Source organism: Cuculus canorus, chromosome 26 (assembly GCF_017976375.1).
Source record: "Cuculus canorus isolate bCucCan1 chromosome 26, bCucCan1.pri, whole genome shotgun sequence".
Taxonomy (NCBI): domain Eukaryota; kingdom Metazoa; phylum Chordata; class Aves; order Cuculiformes; family Cuculidae; genus Cuculus; species Cuculus canorus.
Window position 1 is genome coordinate 7,102,429 of NC_071426.1, and position 19,084 is coordinate 7,121,512.

At 50.0% G+C, this 19,084-nt stretch overlaps 1 protein-coding gene across 1 annotated transcript in view; it reads right to left on the reverse strand.

The window, feature by feature from the left end:
• Positions 1–18,810, reverse strand: part of LOC128854657 (hydrocephalus-inducing protein homolog) — a 20,582-nt gene extending 1,772 nt beyond the window's left edge. Inside the window, exons 1-8 of the mRNA XM_054088790.1 lie at positions 18,792–18,810; positions 18,460–18,655; positions 15,769–15,949; positions 13,009–13,108; positions 8,587–8,705; positions 6,586–6,809; positions 2,790–2,857; positions 630–865 (exon numbers count right to left, since the gene is read on the reverse strand). Of these exons, the coding sequence (XP_053944765.1) occupies positions 630–865; positions 2,790–2,857; positions 6,586–6,809; positions 8,587–8,705; positions 13,009–13,108; positions 15,769–15,949; positions 18,460–18,655; positions 18,792–18,810 (1,143 nt within the window). The remainder of the gene's footprint in view (positions 1–629; positions 866–2,789; positions 2,858–6,585; positions 6,810–8,586; positions 8,706–13,008; positions 13,109–15,768; positions 15,950–18,459; positions 18,656–18,791) is intronic.
• Between the last annotated feature and the right edge of the window lie 274 nt (positions 18,811–19,084).

The following is a 19,084-nucleotide window of genomic DNA, read 5'->3' on the forward strand; positions in this document are numbered from 1 at the left end:
CGGAGCACACATCAGCTAAATCAAAACACAGTTGGACTAATGCTCTACTCACCACTGTATTAAAAGTAAGGGATCAATTTTTAGTCTTGACTACAATCATGAAAAACCAGAGAAAAACTGTTGACGTCAACATAATGAGCTCAATTTTACAGTGGGAAGCTGAGGGCAAAACGTGGCCCAGCAGACACTGTGCAGTTCACGGGTACCAGAGCTTTTCCAGCCTGCACCGGAGATCTCTGCAGTGAACACAGCTCCTTCTGCTCACCAGGAGAGGCAAAATCAGACCGAGAAGAAAACCAAACTGTTTTATGCAATGACATCTCTCTTTTTAATGGCCACCTTCGGTCCTCATCTTTCCTCTGCCTACAGCAAATCAAAGAAATTGCTCTAAGCACCTCTCAAAACAGACAGCTTCTTTCCTTGACAATACAGTACAAGACCTTCAGCTTATCATTTTGGAGAGAAAACGGTGCTCCTTCAGAAACGCCCCAGAGTAACCCAGCCAAGAAAAGCCTAACACTAGTGCGTGTCTCTTACTTGTGTATGCTAGCAGCCCTAAAACCCTCTCATACAACAGCAAAGCTTCAGCTCCACCTGCTGAAGCATGTATGGCCAGACAGTTCCCATACCTGGATATCCAAGAATGCCTGGGGGCGGATGGTCCCTCTGCAGGGAGTTATGGTAAATTCAGTTGGCCGGATATACCCTTGAGCTCCCCTTCTCCGGGACAGGTGAGTCTTTCCTGCCATCAGGACAGAACTGGTGGCACTGTGCTCTCCGTTGCCGTCCCCAGGAATGTGAAGGTTGAAGGTCACGGGCATCGAGGAGGCGTTAGTGAGGCGACAGGACAACGTGCGAGGAAAGCCTAGGAAAACGACCCAAGTATGAATTCATGCACCAATTATCCAAGGATTCCTCGTGTGAATATCCTGTTACGATAAAACTGTGCTTGGAGTTTAGCTCTTTTCAATCTCAATTACAGCTAATTTGAGAAGCTGAGCAAGTGATTAATTGTCACTGAAGTTCCCTTTTATACTGATCACAGAGATTGCTTCCTTGGTAATGCCCGCTCTTAGCAACGCTGAACACCAGAAGTGCTTCCTTGGTAATGCCCGCTCTTAGCAACGCTGAACACCAGAAGTTTTTTCCTCTTTAACTGAGGAGCTCTCTCACACCTCCACCCAAAACAGCATGAATTATGTTTCACTTATGAGTGTGCATCCACACAGGCCACTTATTCTGAACACTGAATCCATAAAATTCCCCGTTAACTCCGTGAACAAGTAGAATATTGGCACTGAGGACAAGCTACAGGAAGATAAGGGACGGATGAACTTGGGAACTACAGCATGATGAAACGCACTCCAATGCGGCTTCTTTAGGCAGGATCCTTACGGCATCTCTGGTTTGGGTCAACCAGGCTGAGCATGGGACAACTTGCAGGTCGCTCCACAGGAGGCAAGCCCGGTGCTGGCTTAGGAATTTGCAAGAGCTGTGCCTCACCTGACCTACCAAATGGGGACACGGCATCCACCCTGCACACTGGCTTTGGTTATTGCCCGCAAAGGTATCAGCTTTCCATTCTGCACGTGACACAGCCACCCCCGGCCGGGCCGCTCTGCAGAGACAGGACAGCGGCCACAGCCTGCTCTGGAGCGGCCATCTGGCCTGGCTGGCAGCTCTGCGAGAAGGAATCCTCTCCCACGGCTGCTGACCAAGTGCCACTGGAACGCAGCGGGGAGGGAAACCAGCTGCACACACAGCACGGAGCTCATCTGAGCCATCGACAGTGACGCCAGCAGGGAGGCGGGGGACACAAAAAGGACAAACCCAGACCTCACAGCCCCGAACGGGACCGAAGTCTCCAGACACGGACAGCAGTTATCAGCACAGCCAACAGCTGCCTTCAGCTGCAAAGACCTTGTCAATGAAATCAGATTTAGTAGCGCCAGTCTCCTATTACATAACCATATTTCTGCCCGGTGCATTTCTTACTGTTTCATTTTCTCAAAAGGAAACAAAGAAGTGCCAGTGTGAGGATGTAGGGAGGGGAGGAAGTGGCTCAGAAACGCAGTGAGTTTTGTTAGAAGGTCTGTGAACAGAGGCACCCTGAGCACAGAATGAGAACGGCCCTTCAATCAATCCACAAGTGATTTTGCACTTAAACCGGAGAACATCTCAGTAGAAAACCTTTTCTGAGACCGAGATGCAAAACCAGAATCTGCATTTCAATGGAGATGCTCTGGTTGCTCAGCCACGGGCTCTGTCAGCAGAGCTGCCCTTTCATCAGGGATGGAGCCCACATCTCCAAGACCATCAGTGCCTGATGAAGATCCAACGTTTGGGCATATTCGCTGGTTGGTGATAACAAGGTGCCCTTGTAGTGCTACGTGATATCTCACGCTAAAGGTCAGGTGGGAAACTGTGGCATCAGGAACATTCACCCAGAGCAGCTACAGCCTCCTATGTAGCGCAAATTCCCTTCTCCTGCAGTCCCATACCCTGGGCCCTTCTGGGACATGGACTTTCACAGTCATTCTGCTGCCAAGGATCAGGAGGCTGGGGCTGGACAGACTATGAGGGACACCAGGACACACTCATTTCCTATTCCTTTGCTCCCATTTGACCTCATGGTGGCCGAATGCTGCCTAAGCAACCAGCAGCCCTGGTCTAACACCCCAAAGGCCGCTGCGGAGGAACACAAGTGACGCATGTTCTCATGCTGCAGTGCTCCACATTGGCCACACACAGACCTCTCAACTCAAGGTCCCAGCCCAGGGTGCACTCACCAAACGAGACGTCACCAAAGTGGAGAGAAGGTACAACAAAAGGAAAAGTTGGTCCAATGACACAGCCCCTGTGAGGACAAAGACAGGCATTAGCTTGGTTAGAGACGTGCAAAGCTTTCAGCTTGCATTACCACTCAGATCAACAAAACCTGGTCTCAGAACCATGGTGAGTTTCAAATCAACCAGTCACCCTTGTGCTCAGCATCACATCCGTGTGGACAGGAGGCAGCCCAGGCAAAGCAGCTGGCAGCTGAGAGCCGCTGATGCGGCTGAGGGCACTGCGCCAGGCAGGGTTTGCCCTCAGGTTGCTGCTGGCCCTATGAAGGACCCTGAACAAATGATGGCTCTGTGCCTCACTTTCCCCATCTGTAACGTGATGGACACAGAGGTGTCCACACAGAAGTGGACTCACTGCAGCCAGCCTTCCTACCTGCAGGTTCCCTGCTTTGGGATTTCTTAGCTGGAACTAGTGTTTCCATGGAGTACAAGGTCATCTCCTCAGATGATTTGGATCCACACAATCATTAGGCATGCAGGATTTTGAAACGCTAATCCAGGAAAGTGCCCAGAATCCCGTCGACCGCAACAAGAACAGCAACGTCCTACACAGCGGCCACGTGAATCTTGGAGGAAAGTACCAGCTTGGCACTGAGGCACCAGCTCACACCCAAGAGCAACACACGTGTTAAACCAAACACGGGCGTTCTGGACCCACTACACCTTCTCACCCATTCTTAAATTCAGCAGCCAGAATCCAAGCTCCCAAACTCACCAACATCCACTGGAATCAGCACTTGGAGCTGCACACCATTCACTAATTTATTTCATGGTTGATGCCACTCAATGCCAGCTCTGCCTCTTAGTTAAAAACCAAGGACCACAGTGAACAGCACGTGCTGGTTTTGCTCACAGGACTGCCACTGGTTCTGTTCTGCACGTGAACAGACCCCAGCATCCTGCAGGAGGGACTTGTGTTCATCCATGGTGTCCCCCTTTCTAAACACCAAAGAAAAAAGCATTCAAGCCTTGTAAGCTTAGTTTCCCAGTAAAGAATAATCACCTCTGCTTTGGGCATCTTCTGATTGCACAGACAAAAAGCACTCAGAAAAAGTGACTTCCAGGGGTTTCAATCCACCGCTAATAAGAATCTTGAGTCTTGGAGCTGAGGCAGTTCCTGAGGATGCCAGGTAGCAAACCTCTGCTAACGATGAAGTTCCCTCTCCAGAGATGTCATGGAATCAGACTGAACTTCCCAAGCCCCAACAGCTGACTCTGGATGGAGCAAAGCCAGCAGACACACTTTCCACTACAGCACATCCCGGGAGAGGATAGAAAACAACCTCCAAACCAACCACAACAGGGAATCACTCTGGGACACTGCCCAGGATGAGCCTTGCCAGCCAATGGCTGCCATTTCGGCTGAAGGCACTGCGTCTCTGAGCAAGTTACACCTCAACGACTGCCAGGAGGCTCAGGCAAGGAGACAACCCAGAGCTCTGGGCACCACAGCCTATAACAGTACAGCCTGCAAGAAAATGGGGGGAGAGGAGGTGGTTTTGGCAGCATCAGTAGTTTACAATAGCAGTAAATAATGCATTTATGAAGGGAGATCAGGGTCCTCGCAGAGCAGGGAGGTGGGAGAGGAACCACATGAACTCTCATCCTCGTTCCTTCCTTTGCAGCCCAGTGTCCCACCAGCCAGCTCGCCTCCATTCAAAAGAACTGGGAGTTTGGCTCCATCGAGGTGCTCAAAGCTTCCCAAAGAGGGAGGCTGAGCTTGTCCTCGTAGGTGGGTATCCCCAAGGAGTTTGAAAACAAATACCTGGAGCTGTGGGGCTGCAGAACGAGAGATAAAAGATCTTTGAAATCAAGGACGCAGCTGACACCTCAAAGAGGAGTGGACTGCAATGGGAATTACTACCAAGGGACAGTTGTATGGGAGCAGATGGGGATGCTGGGGCACCATCCGATGGGCTGCATAGGAGCCACCATCCAGGAATAGGGGAGTACACGGCTGAGGATGAAATTCAACAAAGTAACACCAATCCCCTTTCACTGAGACATACGCTCTGCTCTCACGAGACAGAACGGGTTGTGCTGACACAACAGCGTAGAGAGTGGCCACAGGGAAGCGGAGGACATGGTGGGCACTGGGAGCCAGGGCACTGATAGGGAATAAAGGATAACTTCATTTGGTAATGGGGAAATGAAAAGACCACTGTCCCGCTGCCAGCTCTTTCCTTCCTCAGGAGCAAGGCCATCGCGGGGCAGAGGCAGTGGCACTATCCAGGAAAAACTCTGCTTCACCTGTCATCAGCCCATCTTTACAAGCAAAACCTGCCCTCCCACAAGAAGAGAGCTGCTTATGCAATAACATCCTGTGACCAATTTTGGGGCAGGGACAGAGGAGATCAAATTATTTGATTGTGAAATGTTCCTTCCTGATCTCCAAAAATAGCAGCCTTTTCCCTCCAAACACAAAGCCAACATAATTGTCTCTCTACTGAGGTCAACAGGCCCTCTCACCACTCTTCTCTAGCAAAGTATTAACCACGCTGTTCTCCTTTAGCTCCATTTCCCTTAGCTGTTGGTAATATCAACCATGGATTCCCTTAATTTCTTTACTGTTTTGATCTAGCGCCTCCCAACAGCAGCAGCCCAGCAGCCCGGATGCTGAGGACGCACAGGCAGCCCCACAGCTCCAGGGCACTCAGCATCAGCTTTCCTGCCAACACCATGTTATCCCCCAGCCCACGCTTAAGACTGGCTGGGACAAGCTTGCAGGCTGCTGGGATCCCGAGAAGGGAGCTTTGCCTCTCCGATCATCAGTTTTTCTTTCCCCCTCCTCCCTTTTGCTTGGTGAGGGTTATCTTTTGCAGTGGCACCAGCCCATGGCACGATGCCCAAGTCCTCGGGACAGCATTTGCTGCTGGGCTTCCCAACTCCCGCACCAGCGCTTTTCTGCCTGCAGAAAGGAGGCACCGGAGCTCTCCCTGCGCAGGCGCTGGGAGGACAGCTTCTCCCAACACATCAGCATGAGAGATGAAGCTGAGGCTGCTGCTGCCGCCCATTTTGTATGGATTATTAACAGAGGATTTTAAAAACACTGCTTCCGGCTGCAGACTCGCCCCAGGCTGCCCCAGCCTTCAGCCACCTCCCAGGCCCTGCTGGCCTTGCTGTGTGTTCAGGTGGGACGTCTCTGACCATCGCTGCCCAGAGCTGATACCATCACACTGTCTGCCAGGGCCCACGGGCAAAGAGCTCCCTGTAGGAAGGAATCACTCCAGCTCCTGGGAGCCCAGGCTGGGCGGCAGGCAATTCCACAACTTTCCCCTGCAGCCTTCAGGCAAACTCTTTTCCATCATGGAAATCACTTAAAGCCCTGGGGTTCTCACACAGTGGTAGCAAAGGGTCACAGCAAGAACCCACTGCTGCCAAATTCCGTGCACACGGCATCCTGGAAAATACAGAGCCACCAACCATGAAGGCAGAGCTGCTTCCCACAAGGACTCAAGGCTTTTAGAGCTGCGCCGGGTATTGAGAGCATCAGAGGCACAGTCACTTCCCCTTGTAGAGAACCGCACTTCATTTGCTGCTGGAATTGCAGGATTCAAACTGGAGTCAAGGTTAAAAAGCCTTGGCTCTTCGTCTTCATCTTGATCCTAGCAACCCCACACTAAGACTTTAGACAACACCTTTTTTTTCCCTCTGCTGCATCACAAAATGAGGTAGGTGGGAGATGATTACCCAGAGGCGGCTACAAATGTGCCCAAAGAGATCCTCTATCCCTCCTCACCTGATAGTCAAAGTCACAGGCTCAGAGGATCCATTCACCCTGAACCTGAATTCTTCTGTGAATTTCCCCAGGATGGTGGAACTGAAGGAGATCTTGATGACTTGGAGCCCATCTGATGAAATAATGCCCTTCCAGGGGAGAAAGGTGAAGCAGGAGCCCAGAGCTGTACTTGGAGGTATCAAGCTGAAGGGAGCATCGATGGCTCCTTTGTTAAACAGGATCACCTGTAGCAGTAAGAACACGAAACAGAAATACATTAAGAAATCTTCCCTTTTACAGAAGGTCGATTTGTGTTTAAATACTCAATATCTGCCAATGGCAGAAGACGCTGTGTGCTGCTGCTTGGTTGAAGTCAAAGAAAATACAAACAGGACAAGTTCTGCCTTTGCTTTTTTTTCATGCAAAGTAGTGATAACTTCACATGAACTGAATCACTCTGGGTTTACCCCGCTGACACAGAGCAGTCTGCTTCGACGTGCAGTGCAGAGGAGCAGCACAGCATCCCCCCGTCGATGCAGCCGTGCCGCTAAGAGCCCTGAAGGCCTACGGCAGCCTCGCGTGTGACTCATCCACACCAGCTTCTGCTCTAGGTGAGCCTGGTCCTGCCAAAGGCAGAACACGTTCAGCTGCCACTGCAGCCGACAAGTTCACTGCCTGCAGCAGACACCTCGGGGCTGCACTAGAACCAACCTCAGCAATGCTCTCCAGCTCTGCTACAGCACATTAGTCAGGGCTTTTTTTATTTTCACTTCAATGTGACAGTTTCTCAGCCCTTGTTAAGACAGAGACGTCAGGAAAGGAGGAGCAGGAGGTGCAGAGCTGCTCCATCTACTCCAAAGAATTTCGCTTCCTTATATACAGCCACCACAAACGAATTTACCATTCTGAGAATAAACTGCAAATTCAGAAATAAGCCTATTTTCTTGAACAGTCGGTAGATCAGCTGCCTTGAACGAGTGACACAACCCCGCAGCGTTTGCCAAGATGCACTTCTTTTCATGTCAGGGAAGGAGCGCCCACATCTGCCTGCATGCTGTCACCAAGAAACCCACCCAGAACAGAGCCCTAATGTTACTGATTGCTTCAGGGGGAAGCCCTGCCACTGCCGCGGGCTGATCTCTCTGCAATGGACTTCTGCTCCCTAATTTTTGTCCTTGCGAAACCTGTCAGAAAAACTGAGATGGAAGCAGAGAGGTGTCCATTCTTTTTACTCTTGCAGCTGCTGTTGAAAATATTCCTGTACTCCAACCCTGCAGTGGTGGCTTGAGAACTGCTCTCTCCTCTCATCTGATTTACACCTTAGTTACAAATCACGCTCAGGGATTCTACGCTGAGCTGAGGTTTAGCTCCAGCCTTGCTGCTTAGTGTGGCACTAACAGCATCACCTACTTATTCACATTTTCTCAGGTAAATTGATAAACTGATACAGAGAGAATCGATAAAGTATCAGCATTAAAAATGCAGAGAGCACAATGTTTTGGTTAGAAAACAACTTAATGTGTCCTTTCCTGCCACAGTCCATCTTTTGAAAGCATTTGCCATGATGTATCACCTCATTTTCTACCTCTTTTCACCGCTCTATCTTGTTTTTTGCAGAAGTCTTGACAGTGGGGGGAGGAGGGGCAAATTTGCAAATATGTAGACAGTTTCCTTGCTTCTTTCCAGAAATGATTTGCTCTCTTTAGAGACAGAGATGTTCCAAGGCTGAAGTGGCTTTTTGTGCTGTTGGGTTATTTTTGCATGAAGCCTCCCAGCTGACCTCTAAGGGAGGTTGCCCAAAGGCAGGATTTAGGGCCCCATGAACAACACATGCACATTTTAGACCCCATCAAAAAGCATCCACATTCTGTGACACCCCCCACCCCCAATTTGACTGTTACGTCACTATTCCCTGCCCACAACTGCCTCAGTTGCCAGAAATCCCGCGCAGGTCCACAAGGCTCACAGCTGCCCAGAAGCCATCAGGATCCACTCCAATTCCTGTGAACCCCTACTGCTCACCTCATAGCTGTGGGCTGATCCAGCAAAAACATTCCCAATGTCCAGCTGCTCCAAGCTGAAGCGGAGCCGGGGCCCCATGCCCTCCGCTTTGATGTGGAGGGGCAGCCTGGCTTCACGGCCTGGGGAGAGATTTCTGTTTCAGTACAATGTTTCCCACTGTTATCCCGGGTTTTCCAGGTTGCCTCCACGCTAGTCCCTGACTCCAGGCTGGAAGAGACCAGCTCTAGATGCTCCAGGAGAAGATATAGGACCCTCAGGAGGTAAGCCCTTGGGCTGCTGCCTAATTTTTAACCAGTCCCTGGGGCTGGTTTCTAGTTTAGTGACCAGCTTGCACCCTGAAAGAGTTTAAAACGTGATCTCTGAATTCCTTCCCATGTGCTTAGATGAGCTTTGAAATCCACTTGGTGAAGGCACAAAGCTCCTGAAACAGAACTGAAGACAAAATACGTGATTTACGGTGATGCAGTCGGAGATGAGAGCACAGGAGCTGAGGCACATGAGCCCAAGCGAGGTGAAGCTCCCTGCTAACAGTGATGCACACGTCACAGAGTGGCTTAGAGCAGGCAGAGCATCTCAGCCACCACCTGTGCCCAGCACACAGCTCCGTACCTGCCTGTTCCAGGGCTCACCTCTGCAGCAGCGCCTAAATAAGACACAGCTTTAGGATCTCCAGAGAGGAGAAGCACTCACCTATTCCTACCACGATACCAAAAGCCCAGCTTTGGAAAGACACCTGCACGCTGAGCAGGGATGGAGACGCAGCCTCCTCACAGCTGAGATCAGCTCAGTCATAAATGGACGGCTAATCTGCACACCCCTTGTTACAAAGGCAGCCTACATCACAAGGCTCATCGCTTATTTTATATGCTAATTTATAATTTTATATGCTAATTTTCTTCCATAAGTCTGCTAGGATGACATCGTGCAGGATCTTTCAGCCGGAAGGCTATTCTGAACCACTGGAATAGCCCAAAGTGCCTCAATCCTTGCTCATGTTTCAGCCTGGGTCTCCCTGCCATCCAATTCTACTCCGTGCAGAAAGTGAGCGGCACAAGGAGGAGAAGAAAGCCCCAGAACCTGGATATAACCTTCTTCTGTCCTTCAAGCTCCTATTCTGCAATGCTCACCATTAATTAAAGATTTGGAACTGAAGGTTGAGGATTTTTTTTTTTAAATCAGTCTGTTGCAGAGTTATTCCAGAATGTCCAAGATGACTCCTGACGACAAAGAGCAGCACAGCACAGTGACTGGATCACACCTTGAAAACACTCTCCTGGAACAGCCTTTCCAATGATTGCTGACTTTCCAATCTTGCAACCATGGGATGATTATATTTTATAATGTCCAAGGTAAGAAAGAACAAACCAGGGAGCTTTTCGTGAATTCAACATTTTTGAAGTGGATCCAGCTAAAGCCCAGCTGACAGCAGAGATGAGAGTTGTGTTTCACAGCTCAGGTGTTAACTGGATGGCTGAGTGTTTCTCTTCCACAGACACTGTAAAAGTGTCAGTATTGGGTGCTCACAGTCAAAAGATTTCTCCATCTTTCATCACATATGGCTTAATTGTCCTTAACGACTCCGGCCTAAACCACCTCTCAGGAAACAGCAAAGATTTCCAAGTGACCAGCTGTTGTCCGTGATCTTGCTGAGACACGCCCCATGGCCACTCTCATCAAAAAATCAATGGCAGTCTTTCCCCTTCTGCAGTAGGGCCTCAACGTCTGAAGAAGGTCCATGAAAACCATCTTTTCTTCCGCCCCTACAGTGACCCTGGATCTCTAGGAAATCCTAGAAATTTTGCTCTTCCTCCTTACTCAAAGACTGCTTTTTCCAAAGGAGGAGCAGGAGCCTACAGGCAGCATTCAGGACAGCTGACAGAAGAAAAAGAGAATATGTCCTCCTCTTTGCTGGAAGCTGGGGCTTTCAGTAGCGTCCAGCCCTTGCCCGAGACCTGGGTACCACTGGGCATAACCACAACACATCCTGGAGTGGACAGACCAAGGGCATGGAGAGGCTACAGCCGCCTTGCCCTCAGTCCAAAGTCCACACCTGGTACTATGGGGTGAGAACTTGGATCTCAGTAGGAATAACGCCCCGGCACGTCCTGCACGGTTCATACTCTGGCACTGCCGCCTTGCTGTCAAAGAAAGAGGGGTGTAGCTGCCCCAACAGTACAGGACTTTGCTGCTGAAGTCCTTTGCTTCTGCTGCTTTCTGACACAGCTTCTTGTTCAAGCATGTCCTCATGTCTGGCAATTCCTTTGGAACACGATTCTCATCTGACCGTGTCAGCAATGAATTTTACACAATGTAGGACAATTCTGTCACACGGCGAGGGAGCAATCATCATTTGGGATTTAGCGTCATCCTGCAAGAGTGGCTTAGAAAGGGCTTTTGCAAGGTGTAACCCAAGGCAGACTAACCCAAAAATGAATTTTCGGTTGCTGAGCCTCACACTGCGTGCTCCCTCCCAGCGCCCAAGAGCCACGGCTTTATTCGCATGAATAATTAAAAAAGTTCATTTTGAGCCTAAATATTGGCCAAGAGCAAATTTTCAGACCACTGCCTAACTGCCAGGTTTGCAAGGTGCCCAGTACTGATAAGTTCTGTAAAGCACTGATCCAGAAGCATCTGCTAAGCCATGAACGCAGCACCTGCAAAAAAAAGCCGAGGCCAGCAAAGTCCCTTTCCAGTGAGGCAGGAGATCAGCTGCAAAATTCACAGTACCCCAACTGTGGTAAAGCTGCCAGATAATCTCAGCAAGAGGCACTCATGCCATCTGCACATCATGCTCCAAAGGGATTTGTGACTGGCACACAAGTGCATGAACAAGGCAGTGACAGAAGCCAAGAAGCACAATTCATTGATCCTCTAGTTAAAGATCATCATTTTCTTCTTTAAACTCTTTGCACCCAGGTACTTCGCCTCTGAGACAGTTTCCATCCTGGCAATCGAGTGGATCAGCTCTGTTTTGTAAGGGGCAGGGGCAGGCGCATCACTGAAATGACCTCCTAGAGGTCCTCTTCCAAGGAGCCAGTGGAAGAGTTCACCTCTCCCCAGGGCCCATCAGGGTCTTTCAAGAACAGACTCCTCTTGCTAAATGCACATCATTTACCCAGCTCTGTTTCTTGTAACTCCCAGACCAGCTAAAGGTTTGCACACAAGTACTTCTCCTGTTTCTCTGTAACAAAAAAGCTTTCCTGCCACAACCCCTAGAGAGCCCTGCAGCAAAGTGAGGGACACCCCTATCACCAGTGCAAGAATCTCAGAGCCAGGAGCACAGCACCGAGTGAGGAATGCCCTGCAAGCACCTTTTTAAATCAATCCTTTCCTTCCACAGCTCCAACAACTGCAGCTGGTGGGCAGGAAGATGTTTTGTTGACACACAAGCCCTCTGTCATTCATTACCGCAGGGAGCGTTTGCCCAGTAAACCCTGCACAGCTACTGTATAAAGCTGTTTCATCACCTTTGTATCTGTCAGCTTCCAGCAGTAAGGAAAGAAACAAAGCAGCTGGGTCAGTGATTTCTTCACCTTCCAGAATGGCAGCTGGGCTGCTGGAGGACCATGGGCCTCTCATTTCTTCCCCTCAGATGGGGAATAACCATAATGTTCACCGGATGGAAATTTACAGTCATGTCCCGCTCTTGAAAACCACCTATAGGAGTGCCATGGAGAGGCACAAAGGAAGGACAAAGTAACTTGAATCACACAGCTTGCTGTGAGGGGCAAAGCTGGGTGGGGCAATGACAACTGCTCCCAAAAAAAGACTTGACAGCACTTCTGAAAGATGGGATGAACATAAACAGACTGCTTGGACTCTGATTTCCAGGAAGGGTGCTCACCCTGCTGCTCACAGCCAGCCCTGTGCAATGCTACCCATATGCACCATGGACTCCAAACTACAAGGTGACAGTTCCCACACAGGCAGAGAAGCATGTGCTGGCCAGAGGAGGTCCTTTCGCAGACACCCTGTGCTCAGCAGGGCTCAGACACCTAAGATCTGGCAGCGTTTGGGCAGTGGGAGGTGATCGGGGCCCTGGGAGCACAGTGGCAACTCAGCTCCTACTGACTCAGTAGTCTGATGATGCATCTGCATAATCAAGACTCATCTTGGAGGGAAATGGTCTACAGGAGCTCTGTACTTGTCCATTAAAGCTCTTCTGCTCTGTAGTTCTTTGGCCTTCACAGACACCTCACAGGAGAGCAAATGCTGGCAAAGCCCTGGCAAATTCACTGCTTTGATTATTCCGGGATCAGTGATCCAAGCTTATAGTGAGGCATCCGGAGAGCTGGTCTTGGACAAGACGCTACCTGGAAACCACAGGGACAGTGGGCACGTGCCAGCACGGCCCTGCTGACCGCTGACCCTTCCTAGCAATTACACAACAGCAGAGTGAGCTGAGAGACTAAGGAGCCATACCTGAAATGTCGCAGTAGACCGTTTGTTGATAGGCTCTGGCTTCTCGGGCTTTGAAGATCACATTAATTTCAACCGAAGAATTTGGCAAGACATCTCCCTCCTAAAATAGAAGCAGATGACAAATCATGCATCATCAAATATTACATTTCTTGTTTTCAGCCCTGGCCCTGAAGCACTTTTCAGACCATCCGTGCAGAGCAAGGAGCCAGCAATACCTGTCACCAAAATTTGTAAGAGAGTTTGGAATCGGCTGCAAAATAAACTTTCTAAGTCCCCTACCTTTACCGGCACCTGGGAGAAGCATGTGGTTAAATTCAGGCTATAGTGAAGGAACCAAACTGGCTCATACTCCAGCAAATCAGGCAGGATTTCTTCAGAAGTACCAGGCACTTTAAGGGACCTCTCCCCTCCAAATCTTCCGCTGTATCCTTGTGGCACTATGGCTACAGGAACGCTTTGACTCGGATCAGAAAAGACTGAGCAAATCAAATGTATTTTTCCATTCTCGGTTACAAAAGTGCTGCACTTCCACCCTTCCCCTGCACAGCTACCTAAAAGTACATAATGCGCCCCGTCAGCCGGGGCTCTCGGCACCCGCAGAACAAGCCCTCCTGCTCCGGATCCTTCCTGCTGAGGGCTGTTTCTGCCCTGTGCCGTGAGCAGTCAGCCAGCACACAGGCTCTTCCAGCCGACTGATGGCCTGAAGGAGTCAGATGCATCCTGTTTCTCTCTGCAAGGTGCACACATTCCTGTTTCCCTGAACACAGGCTCAGATAACAAGAGGTGGGATTTGCTTACAGCTCCACACCTCTTTCAATGAAGAAACTCTTTTCCTTTTCGCGCTTTTGCTCAGGGATTTAAGTTGCTAGCAGTGCGTCCGCAACTGTCTGCTTTTTCCTCAGGGCCTTCTCCCTCTGCGTCTCTCCCAGACAGAGCCCCAGCACTGGTGTTCAGCCCCGGGAGCCCTGCTGCGCAATTTTGGAGACAGCCCTGGTTTTTGAAGCCTCTCAATCGCTCCTTGCAACTGGTTTAAACAACAGCAGCACTTCCTCTCAAGCCCTGGCCTGATAAATGTCTCTTCATGTATCGTTGACATAAATATGTGCACCTCTGACAACTGTCATGTTTCTCTACCAGGAATGAGGAGTTGAACAGAGATATTTTTCTGTCATTGAAGTGAGGCTTTGACTCTGCTTGCTGCTGGGCATCCTCAGTGCCTTCTCCAGAACTCCCACAGCATAAATATTAACTAACTGTAACGCTTCCTGTTCAACTTAGCACTCACGGCTCAAAGGGCTGTCCCCACACAAATCACAGAGCTGTGACGCAGGGAGTTATTGGGCTGCAGCTGCAAATAATTCCCTAAGGCACAGTCCGCTCAGAGTCAACAGAAGAGAGGCAAGAACGGGTGGAGGAAACTGTTGCCAACACCAACAAACCACCACCGCCACCACAATAAGAAGAAAACCGAAGTCTAAAAGCATTAAGTCACTTGGATCCCTCTCAAAACCTGGACCAAGCACATTTGCTAAATCAAACTTTTCATATTTCTACCCAGAAAACAACTGCAGGAAGATGAAGTCTTATGCCACAACAGACTCGCTTGAAGCAGCAAACCGGGGACATCAGCCTGCAACCCGCAGTCACCGTGCTGCATATCAGAGCCTTTGGCTCCCACAGGGATGCTGCAGGGACATCATCACCTGCAGTACCAGGACTCAGAGCTGTGGGCAGACAGGCTCAGGACCCCACCTTAATGTACTTCACAAACTGAAGAGCAGGTCAAGCTACCTGTGGAGACACAGTCCAACTGTAACGAAGCAGGAGCCCTCCAAAACTAGCGCTGACACAGCACACGATGCTCTTCATGCTCAGCTGATCAGCTCCCACGCTCTACAATTTCCCTATCACTCTGACACAATCTCACGGTCACATCATGGTGCTGTCAGCTACAGTGGCACAAAACTGCAGTTGTGCTGACATCGGTGGCTCTCAGCCTTACAGGAGCTACAGGAGAAACCGAGAGGAGAACACGATCCCCTTCCAAGGGGGGAGGAAATTCCATTTCATCTGTCTGAAATAAAGAAGAGGTTGAGATTATTCTAGAGTCTACTCCAAGATGAGAAGGGATTTTGCACTACTCGGACAGCAGGCATTCTTCGTCTCACACCATGCAAATACTCAGAATCAGGGCCCTGGTTGATTGAAGGACATGCGGCTTTGCTTGCAGAAACAGAAAAGCTCTACCTATGTGCAACAGAACTCAAAAAGTCCTCGTGTCCAGGCTCACAGGTGACACTGGAAGGCAGATTCAGGCATGGTGAAAATCCAGGTTATGTGAAGGGATTGGTATTTCTGTGATTAAACTTGGCTTGCATTTAGCCTTCTTACCACAGACCATCTCATTCGGCTGATCAATATGTGAACCAACAGTGCTCTAAGACCTTTTGCTAATCCCCTTACACTACGTGTAAGATGTGCCCTTACGTGTAACAACTGATACCTCTGAAGGCTGTAAGGACACTTCAGTGCCTCAATTTATAGCCCTTGCAACAGAGTTCACCTTCAGGCAGCTCTGACCGCCTGCCAGGAGCCCGCAGTTCAGAAATGCTTTTTGCAAGAAGTTCTCCCAGACCCGTGAGATAAACCTGGACTCTTCTTTCTCAGCACACCCAACCAGCTGATGCGGGATTGTCAAGTGACCTTGTCAGGGAGGAGAGGCACGAGGAGAAGCAAGGGAGCTTCTCAGCTATCGCTTACCACAGGGTCAATGGTGAAAACATCATTGGAGAAAAGCATGGAGTCTCCTTGCACTTTTGCCCTCTGGTTCTGGAAGCTGCGGGAGAGAAGACGAGCGTGTTCTCGGAGAGTGGGGACCCCCGTGCACTCCTTGAGGAAAGAATCCATCTCATTCTCCCGCCTCTGCAGCCTGTGGCACAGCCTGCGGGGAGAGACAAACCAAGCAGATCATTTCATAAGCAACATCTTTGCAGTCACCGTCAGGTAAGCACAAGGGCAGCAACACGCTCGGGGAGGAACAGCAAGAGCTCAGCAAGGGGCTGATCCTGTGCCACGGGGTCCCAAGGGATCCAACTGCCATCTGCTGTCCTCTGGCACGGCAGGCAGTTTTACTCCACACTTACAAGCTAAGAAGAGGTTTCATGAAAGCCAGCAGCCCTCGAGAGCACGAGCTGGCTCAAAGCCACTGCCACGACTGATGGAGAATCCAACAACAACTTCAGCTGGCTTCTCCTACCATAGAGCTGCGCGGCAGGAGGCAGATAAAGACCAAGGAGCACCCACTGCAGTGCTTCACCGGGAAGGGAAGAAAGAGCGGCATTTTTGCTGCAGGTTACCAGCATCACTCTTTTCATCTTCCCTTTCCGACTGGCAGGGATAAGCAAAGTCTATCTGCTCTCTATGCTGCCTTCCAGCAGAGCATCCCGCAACACTTAAAAAGCAGATGAACTAATTCAGGTATCGCATCAACTCGGTGAAATTTAATGGGTTTACACGCATGAAAACAGAGGCCCTGAGAACGGAAGGGGCATCACCTCTGAATCCAAACCCTTAACTCTAGCCTTAAACCACCTTTTCTTTTTCCTTTTTGGCCTTCAATGCAGAGCTTTGATGCAGCTCATCTCTCCCACACTTGGTAGTTGTAGCAGAAATCATTCACAGCCAAGAGAAGAAAAGGGAGCACTGCTGCAACGTAGCTGCTTCGCAGCTGGCAGACTGCTCTCCTCCCTTCCCACTCCATCCCCTGGCCATGAATAACCAGCAGGAGACAACTCTGAGGGATGAATGGAAGGCTCCCTGTGCAGCAGACGGAGGCGCAGCAGTACAAACAGGATAGCTAAATCCAAATGCAGATAGAAAGGAACCACGGTCATGGAAGCTTCGAGCTGCACACAGAGCCATGGCCAAATGCTGTCACCAACACCAAAAATCCTCACTTCAGCTCTCTCCCATAGAGCGCAAGGAGAAATGTTTCTCCAGGGCTGACAGACAATGCTGTGCATGGGGAGGGCTTCTAGTCACTGAGATGAACAACTCTCAACTTAACCCATCAACAGACAATAATTCCATCTTTACATCCCAGAAAGTCCTGCAGGAGGGAGACAGAGCAAATCCCTGGATAGACCTTATAACAATCGGGGTCATTTTGGGTCACATCCCAGTGCACGGTCGCACACTGCCTCCTCCCTCGAAGAAGTCCTCCCTGCTCCAAGACCTCAAAAGTTTCTCTGAGAGCAGGACAGCGACCCTGGAGCTATGGCCATCCCTAAGATTGCAAGTAAGGAAGAAAAAAACCTCCTGGTCAGCGTTGAGGACACAAACTGATACAAAATCAAATGAAAGCTAGAAAAAAAACCAAACAAAGGTCAAAGTCTACTGTGGGGAAACCTGGTTGCTCTTGAGGGGAAAGAGGATCACTCAGGGTCCAGTCTGAGACACAGGCAGGTAGGGAGAGATGGAAAAGGAATGGTCCAGGGAAGTACCAAGAGAAGGTCATGAGATTTTCTTCTAACACATTGAGCTTTCACGGAAGTCATGCACCGATTAATTAAAAATAGAGAGTAGTGGAACACTCGTTTTGGCCTTCAAGGCATTTCTCACCTAATTACACTGAATCTTATTTGCTCAGAAGCCCTTAAAAAGTGTGCAGGTTTAGGACAGTTTCCTGGTCAGTGATGGGTTCAGACTTACCCCTAGAGACCTACATCCATCCAAGGCTGAGAAGTCACACAAGGATTTCACAAGTCACCCAAGCTTTTGCGTGTCATTTCCAACTCACCTGCTCAGCTGTGTTTCTCTGCTGTCCTAAATGGGAACTGCAAAGTTTCACCGACCATGCCCTTTGAAGAACCCGCCCCATCTCTCACTACCACGAAGACACGGGCAGCTGAAGCCCAAATGCGCTTCCCGGTGCTGTGCCGTCCCACCTTCCCCACAGAACCCCCCACCTCCAAACTCTCAGGAAGGGACACAAACACCTTATTCTGCTGGAAACTAGGACCAAAGCACTCTGCTCTGCACCCTGCTGGGAAAGCAGTTGCCACATTATCAAAGCCGGAGCAGAAGCAACCGCAGTGACTGTCACAATAGTTCTGTTCCCTGAAGCTACTGATACTTCCTCAGCCTCGTGGACCCTCTGTAGCCCACGGATCTCTGGACCTCAGTGGTCTCTGCTCCCACAAAACACAAATTTGCTGTCTGGTCGCTGCAATCAAACTTTCCTCCCCAAAACATAATCCTCAGCTGGAGCATGGGTGGAACTGGAATGGGAAGTGCTGAGCTCCGTTATCCTGGAGCTCTGTGACATCCCCTGACACTGTGCATGGTTTACTTGTCCCTAAACCATTCCAAAGCACTGACATCACTCTGAGGCCATACGTTAGTTTTACCCTTGTGCAGAGCATCCAACTGAAAGGAGCTTTTCAAACAAACCTCAGCTTTCGCTGATCTTCCAGTTCCCGAGTAGCAACAGCCTTCCACTGGAAATGAGCTGTAATTCCACTTTGATTGTGGAGGACCACAGAGCTGCGGTTTGCCATAGTCAGGTAAGTCTTCTCAATTGCCACGAAGCTCCTCTTCAGCCCAATGCCGACATCTACAGCCGATCCATAAAGGCTTGTGCAGCTATCTTCACCCGGAACAAAGCACAGGAGAGTCTTTGCTCACCTCACTTGCTGATACTAGAACAAAGCAAACCACCGGCAGCAGAAGGAAGCATTATGGCTCTTTGCAGTATTAACAGTTCCACACACCAGTACATTTACCACATCCTGACAGCTGCATGTGGACTGCATCAGGACGTCCTGGGCACCACATTAAGTAGCCTGTTTCCGTGTGTTTGTAGACACTCCTCCGCAAGGTGACACTACTGACAGTGAGATTTTTCAGATGTGCCCAGGTGGCCTTTGGGTTGCCATCCCACTCAGGTCACAAGGAATTCTGGATTGAGGTCACTCAGGTGACTGAGGAGTCCCAGCTCAGTCGGGCCTCGTGCAGAGCCTCACGCAGACCTGCCACCAGGGCTGTGTCTCTCCTGACCCCTTGTTGCTGACAAGCA